Source organism: Myotis brandtii, unplaced genomic scaffold (assembly GCF_000412655.1).
Source record: "Myotis brandtii unplaced genomic scaffold, ASM41265v1 scaffold524, whole genome shotgun sequence".
Classification (NCBI taxonomy): domain Eukaryota; kingdom Metazoa; phylum Chordata; class Mammalia; order Chiroptera; family Vespertilionidae; genus Myotis; species Myotis brandtii.
Genome location: NW_005369911.1, coordinates 727558 through 735838, shown reverse-complemented (window position 1 = coordinate 735838; position 8281 = coordinate 727558). Strand labels below are relative to the sequence as shown.

Below are 8281 nucleotides of genomic sequence, written 5' to 3'. Positions count from 1 at the left end.
CCTCCCTCATTTCCTTCCTTTTCTTCCTTCCTTTCTTAACCTCATGTTCCTTTGCCTATAAAGATATTTGCCAAGGTAAACCCTCATCTTCTTAAAGAATCACTCTCACAGTACTGGGAATTGCTAAATTAATTTGAATAAAGTTAAGGATGTGTCTTAATTGCAGGACCATTCAGCATCTTTGTATTCAATGTATATTGGTCGTTTCTGAGAAAGCCATGCCATTAGACTGTCCCACATGTCTGTGGGGAAGGCCTTTCTGCAGGTCTTTCTTATTCAAACCCTACCCATTCTCGGCCCCTTCTCCAGAGAAGCCTTCTCTGGTCTCCAGCTGAAGTGATCTGTGTCTTTCCCAAATATTTATGCACTTCACTTCTCTTATAACCTGAATTTAAAATTATTGGAAAATATAGAGAAGCAGAAAAATAAAGGTAAAATCAACCATATCCACTAAGGCAAAGAATATTCCCAATTAAAAATTCAACCCTCCTTTGACCTTCCAGTCCCACCTTTCAGAATTAACAGTCACCGTACTCAGTTCCAAACCTTTTCTGTTTTTATAAGGCTAATCTATTTTCACATACACATAGATACATTATTGTTGTTGTTTTAACAAAAGTAAAATATGCTTTGTCTTTCTGTTGAGACTTTTTTCCACTTAAGATAAAATGTAGCACTTTCTACATCAAAACATATAAATCCATTTTATTTTTTAGGATTAAATCCATTTTGTAAATATGTTGCCCTTATAAATTTTTCCAGGTATGTCTATGTTGATGTTTGTATCTCTTCTATATTATGAGATGGTAAATTCATTAAAGACGAAGCATGTATCCTACATACTTTAGTGGTAACTCTAACTCGGTACCTATGTGTGTAGTGAATGGCTGGGGGAACAAGTCTCCACAAATCAATGCATACATTCCCGGGAAGGATCACCAAGCAGGCTGCATGGAATTGTGTTTCCAAGTAGAGCTAATCAGAAGCAATGAAACACAGCATTTAATAATGACTATCAACACGACTCACCCACAGAGAGAGTGTGCCAAACAATCATGTCTCCACATTTACAAATGTACTTGAAAACATCCCCATGGTTTCTGAGCTTGATCACGGCTTTGATGAATGGGTCCCACAGCTATTGACCTGCATTATCTCCCAGCTGTCATTGCAAAGGCAAGGCCCATAGCTTTCCCAATTTTGTATTGTCCCTAAGCATTAGCTTCATAGGGACGTACGGAGTTTTGCACTAAGTGTACATTCCTAGCTACAATTCTTGCTGTGTACTCTGGAAATATTATATAATCATAAAACATCACTTTCTCCCATCTACATTTTTACCTTTTCCACTTTCGTCCATTCTTTATATTCTCACTCTTAATATGCTGCCTTAGAATTATTTGATGCATCTTATCATGTACATTGTAATTTTTTCTATAGCATGAATTAAATTTACTGAAGCATGTGTGTATAGTCTATATAACTATTTGTGGTTTCGCTAGGGAGATGTTAAGCTCCACCAACATAGAAATTATGTCTGTCTCATTGTTATTCTTCATCCACAATGCCCAATAGAGGTGCTGGAACATACTAGACATTCAATAAATATTTGGTAAATGAGGAAATATATAATCCTAGTAGTTCATGAATTAACATGGATTTTTAAATTTAGAACTAGAAAAATGTCATAGAAGAGAAAGGCAGTTTGATTATTTTTAACAAGTTGATAGGCCATGAGGATTTTTTAAAAAATATTAAAAATCAGTTGTACGGCCTTCCAATAAATGAAAACACTCTTAAGCCAGTTGCTTGTGGCATTCATCAGTTAATTATTCACTTATTAAATCATTTGTGATTTTAGATGGCTAAGAAACAGTAGGTTGAGAAGCAGCAATGAGTCAAAGAAGGAAATTAGAAAAAAGATTGATGTTGCACACGTATGTAACCCTGGACCCTACCATGCCAAACATGCCCCGACTCTTAATGGTATACACGGAATGAATCCCAGTAGAGACAACAGTGCCCTTCACCTAGTCAGCAGTCAGTAAACACTGATAATAGTGATAAGGTACCTGGTACTCATCTTCTGATATTGGGTTGCATGGGTTATTTCTATTATATGGTTATTGAGACCAAAATTAGCATTGGTCCTTTATTGCATCTTGAGGGAAGAAAACATAGGACAGGTGTGTTTAAACCTTGCCTATAAAAATAACTTTGGGCCAGTCATCTTTTTGGGAGGTCAACTCCTAGCACTTCATGGTTCCCTGAGAATGGACATCGGCATGCCGTGTGCATTAAGCCTTTCTCCACCTGTAGGATGAGTCACTGTTCACATTTATATCCACCTTTTTACCCCACGTCAGTAATCATAAAATATTTCTCCTATATCGTGTCTAATATATACTAGCCACTGTATTGTGAACTTTACATGCATTGTGCCATTCAATTTTCCCAACAATCTCATGAGGTGGTTCCTTTTACAGATGAAAGAATTGAAATCCAAATTGAGTGGCTCCATTTAGTCCTCACATTCTTTTGCCTTCAGAGCTCAAACACTTAATTATATTACCTTTTAATACTGAGTTACAACAGGGAAAAAATAAACTCCTCCATTTCTTCCAATTTGGTTCATCAGTCCACAATTATTGACTAAGTATCTCGAAAGGGCAGACCCTTGATACATGTACATATCCATTTTAGCTGTCCTACTAATGGATAGACCAACATGGAAATTTTGTTCATTCAACAGGCATGTAATAAGCACCTACTAGGTGCTAGGACCCCTGGGGAAAATGTGAGTATAGTATGAACCTCTGGGGTTTAGTAGCTCCCAGTTCACATAAAAGAGAAAATGCCAGCATGGGTTCCTTTATGAAATAGAATTGCTATAGGTAAAGGCTGCCCTCTTGTGGACATTTATGAAAACTGTAATAAAACCACTTTTTTTTTTTTTTTTTTAACCCCACCGAAGTTAAAACTATAGAAGAACCTGGTTTTCTCAGAAGTAAAAGTATTTTTGCCTCATCATAAAACTTGCCACCCCACTTCATAGAACCAGGGACGCATGACTTTTGGGACAGGGTTGAAGTCCTCTGGGTAACTTTCTATTCTGAATGTATTCATTATGATTCAAACAATTGAAGAGAGAAGTACGGTAAACTCTGGATCTCTTTAGAATCAAACTAACAAGAGTTTAAAATTTCAATTTACTGAATTTTATGAAACATGTACAGTGTTTTATAAAAATTCCTCTATAAGTTACCTTATAAAACTATTCCAAATTAGTACCTCAGAGGTGGATTTAGCCCACAGAAATGTTTTGTTTGACCCAGAATAATTAATAACTTTTAAAAATTCTGAGATTTCAAAACTGGCAACACAGGATGGACCATATGTGTATATGCCAACACGGCAACAGCTAGAGGGGATAAGAAAATGATACTGAGATTTTCCTGGTTGAAAGTTTAACTTGAAACATTTGCAAAGCAATGTGTGTGTGATTTTTTCTTTTACCCTGTAAACATGAAGACGTTTCCTTCCTCTCTCCCTTAAGAGACCGTATCATATTCGCTCCAGTACTTCCAGCAAGGAAATTGCACACATGTTTGAGACGGCTATTGTGCCTTACCCTTCTGCCTGGTCACAGGAAATGGTGTCACTTCTTAGAAAGGTAAGAAGGAGGAGGATCACATGACAAAAAGAAACGCTAAAACAGCAGCATGCGCTCTGGTTAGAGTTAGTACACAGTATTGGAGGCGGCCATGATAGTGTGCATTTCCAGCTTTCAGACGCATGGCTTCATTAGGCAATGCACATGTCCTCCTGTATGTGCCAAAGCCACCTCACACTCAGCGTGCCTGAAACGGAGTCTCGGTCTCTCTGTATTTCCTGGACTTTCTCCAAGCTTCCCAACTCAGTGACTGGCCTCTCCATCCAATCACTTATGCAAGCCAGAAACCAGAAATCATTCATCACCCCCATATCCAATCCATCACCAAGCTCTGTAATTTGACCTTTTAAGTATTCTTTGAATCTGTCACTTCCCTCCATCTCCATGACTGTCTTCCCAACCCTACGGCCATCAAGTCTTATCATTGGCTTGCCCTGTGCACTTCTACACACTCCATTCTGTCCCATAATGATCTGTTCAAAGCACACTTTGTTGTCTTCCCATTGTTCTTAGAATAAAGATCAAAATAATTTGTATGATGTAAAAGTTCTAACTACCTCTCAAGCCTTATTTTGGACTTTTGCCCCCTTTTGATAACACATAGACCACTTTAGTCTTTTTCTCTTTTGTTTCCCCTCCCCCATCTCACTCTCACATATCTGTCTCTCACCACAGGCCCTTTGCACATGCTAGTCCCACTGTCCCCTCCCTAACTCTTCCAGCTCCCTCCCTTAGACCAGGACCATTCAGTGTGATTCACTGATTAGTTCAAGGCCATGAATTGTTTCTTCAGGTTCATGACAAGTACAGAAATTGAAAGAAACATTCAGAAATATTTTTAGCAATTTGATATTGCTACTGCCTCTCAGCACATCGTCAGTGGATTCATCTTATTTGTAGCAGGAGCTCAACAGTGTGTGTCGAATGATAGTGTGTAAAGAATATGGACCCCAAGAGGATGGGTGTGGCTTTTTTCAGGAAAGAAAATTTCACAGGTGATGGCAGGTCAAAGAGTCAAACCTGTGTCTCTTGCCTTGGGGGTCAAGTTCATTTGTTTTGGAATTGGGACATTGCCATTGGTTATGTCAAAGATGAACAGGTGGTCATTTCCCATAAGCAAATTTTCTTCAGTTTCAAGACAGCCTCTTCACCCCAAATTTCTACCCTGGTGATCCCAGGTTATCCCCTCCAGAACAATTCTCAGGTGGAATTGCCACTTTCCATTAGAACCACAGGGTTGATGTGGCATCGTTGGCTCTGGAGTGGTTAAGGGGGGGAAAATCTTTAATCCCAGTTTATAAAACCCAGAACTATAACAGTTACCTTAGTTACATCTTCTCTGTGTCACCCCCAATATATTTTGGTTAGTTGTAAGAACAGCTAAAATTTTTAGTGGGAAATGAATTTCATTTGTGAAAATGTGCGCACGTTCCTCCCCTAATAAGAACAGACCTTCTCTTAAGCACTGTATAGACATGGCCTCATTTCATCCTAGCTGCAACCTTATGAAATAGGTTACTATCCCCTTTTAATAGATGGGTAAACTGAGATTTAGAGGATAAACTTGCCCATAGTTAATAAAATAGGGGAATCAACCATCAAAGAGACGTTTGACTCCACAGTTGAAGCTGTTTTCACACTCCACCTTGCAAAAAAAAAAAACAACCACCTACAATTCATTCTAACTGGGCCTTATCTGTATTATTTGTTTATGGGGTCAGGGAAGGGGGATGATGCCTTATTTCCTTCAATCCTACACTTGAAAACATTTAGAGGGAATTTGTGTGGGGGTTTTTGGCCCCATTTTGACCTTCCTCGTGATCTTAATGTTTCTGTTCCTTTGGCAGCTACTTGAACCTAATCCAGACCACCGGTTTTCTCACTTGTCTGACCTTCAGAACTTCCCATATATGAGTGATGTGAACTGGGATGCGGTTTTACAGAAGAGGCTCATTCCAGGTTTCATTCCTAACGTGAGTCAATCCTAACAAACCAATAATAACTCTCATGCAGTGCTAGATATGCACTTGGTCTGGTTAGATAACCACATCAGTGTTGTGAGACAGCCCAAATTCCCATTTTACAGATGAGAACACTGAGGCACACACAGGTAACTTGGCCACCAAAGAGTCCCGTGGCTACCAAGTAGCCGAGTGGGAATTCCAATCCAGCTCTATCTGTATCTGGAGTTCCAGCTTCTAACCACTTGTTATGGCATGCTTTTTTCTTTTTCCAAAGAAGATCTAATCCTCCTAATACACAGTCCTCACTTAACGTCATAAATAGGCTCTGTGACTTTAAGAGAAGTGGCATAGAATGAAACCAGTTTTACCATTGGCTGGCTGATAAAAACAAGGCTTAAGTTCCTACACGTCTCCTCAACGTTATAATGAAACAAAACCTCAAAGACCTGCTGTTGTCCTTTCCAGGCATCTGCCAATTGAAAAAATGATGCTTTCTCTGATTCCAAAGATGTAGGAATTTGTGTACCTGAGGTTCTGTGAGTCAAAGTATTGAAACCTGTTAGGGCTGGGGTGAGGCATTTCTTTTTACCATTCATCCCTCTTCTATTCGTAATGACTAAGAGCCAAAGGGAAATCATTCCCACTGGATGAGTCCCTGGCCAGGGGGCATCTGTGGCCGACCGGAGTCCAGGTCAGGGCGCTCAGGGAGAGGCGTGTGCTGGGATTCTGAGGGTGGAGAATCACGACCTGATGGAGAGGCCAGCGGGTGGGGGCAAGGGCTTACCTGGCCACTTTGCCGAGTCCGGTAGGGGTGGCTGGTACCAGGCTGACAGGTGACACCGGATCCTCCTGCTGCGTCCACAACCCGCACCCCGACAAGTAACCATCAGTTCCGCACCAAGAGGCCCTCCACACACAGCTCTGACTTTATTGTGGATCAGAATCACGTGGGGAGCTTGTGGAACGTGCAATTTTCTCGCGTGCAGTTGGGGAACTGGGAAGCTGAGCAAACAACTCAAGTGATTCTAATGGTCTGCATCAGTGGTTCTCAACCTTGGCTGCACATTAGAATCACCTGGGAATTTTTTAAAATCAAACTTTAGAAAAACAATTCTCATTGGTTTCCTCTCAACTCAACCCTCAGGAGGCTCATTGGGAGTTTAGAAAAATAAACAAAATATAAAACTAACGAATGTGAAAAACAATGCTGGCAAAACATTATCCAAAATTAGCGTGGGAATCCTAGCTCGTTACCCTTGGGATGATCCTTTAGGCCCACGTGTCTGTCTCCACACTCGCTCAGGTGTAGTTTGGACTGATACAGGGATCTAGGGAGTGAGCCAACCTGTGTTCCTTGCAGAAAGGCAGGCTGAATTGCGACCCCACCTTTGAACTTGAAGAAATGATTTTGGAGTCCAAACCTCTTCATAAGAAAAAGAAGCGTCTGGCAAAGAAGGAGAAGGAGATGAGGAAATGTGATTCCTCTCAGGTGAGCAGGTCCCTGCCCAACCCGTGGGAACCTTCAGGATGGCTGCAGTTCCTCTGAGAGCTTCTGCTGGGAGGTCAGCTCAGCGCCTGGCTTTTGCTGCCTTGTGAATGCGCGGAGCAGCTGAACAGCTAGGCAGCCCTGGGCATCCTAGCAGCAACATTTCCCTGTGGATGTTCTAGCTCGGACATGAACTTGATTCAGTTAGTACCTTCTCCCAGCTCTCAATTCAACATTGTCGATTTTCTGGGAGAGACTCTAGTGGGCCAAGCCCAGGCCAGGTGACTAGGTTTCAAAGCACAGCGTGCCTCGTTTTATTTGCCCTTCGCTTTGATGTTGTGTTTTTTACAAATTGAAGGCAAGACTCTCCACCAGCAAAAAAATTACGACTTGCTTTGTTGCAATACTCGCTTCATTGTGGTGATCTGAAACTGAACCCACATATCTCTGAGGAACTAGTATGTCTGTATACACATGGCTGTTTGGGGCCTCACTCCTGCTGGGAGCGGCCAGCCCTAGAGGTGGGGTCTGCTCTTTGCTATAAGCAAAATTTCATGCTTGCAGAATAGAGAGCAGAAATGACGGAATTCTTATATGGTCAAGTACTATTTTTGGATTTTAGACTGAGTTGATTTTTTAACCATATTATTCTGTCAGAGTTAGAGCTCAGATCTCAATACAACAACTTATAGGGACTCAGTAGAATTTTATACATGTGATTCTATGCTTTATAACAGTGGTGAAGAAATAAACATTCAATTTGCCTCTAATGATTACCCATTCATCTAGTCATTCACTCTTCCTTCCATCCATCCACTTACCCACTCAACTAATGGTCATCTATCCCTCCATCCATTTATTTAGGCTACTTTTATTGAGAACCTATTACCTGCCAGGTCCTATGTTAAATACCAGAGGTAGTTATGAGTATCATTCCTGCATTCAATGACATTTCTGTTCTCAAAGATTATATAGTCTTGTTAGCTCTGCAAACAAATTAGAATGCTCAATGTCTTTCATTTCTCTAGTCCTCAGGTACCACTAGACTTTAAAGGCCAACTGAAGTCCACATCCTGTTTGTTCACAGGCTGGCCTCTTGCCAGATCCCCAGCCTTAAGTGTTTTCTAGGGCCCTGCAAAGAACGCTTAGCTGTGCCAC

The 8281-nt window shown here is 40.9% G+C and overlaps 1 protein-coding gene across 1 annotated transcript in view; it reads left to right on the top strand.

Annotated features, from left to right (window-relative positions):
• STK32A (serine/threonine kinase 32A) overlaps positions 1-8281 on the top strand; it is a 92431-nt gene that overhangs the window by 81278 nt on the left and 2872 nt on the right. Inside the window, exons 9-11 of the mRNA XM_005877651.2 lie at positions 3557-3673; positions 5521-5646; positions 6998-7126. Coding sequence (XP_005877713.1) covers positions 3557-3673; positions 5521-5646; positions 6998-7126 — 372 coding nt within the window. The remainder of the gene's footprint in view (positions 1-3556; positions 3674-5520; positions 5647-6997; positions 7127-8281) is intronic.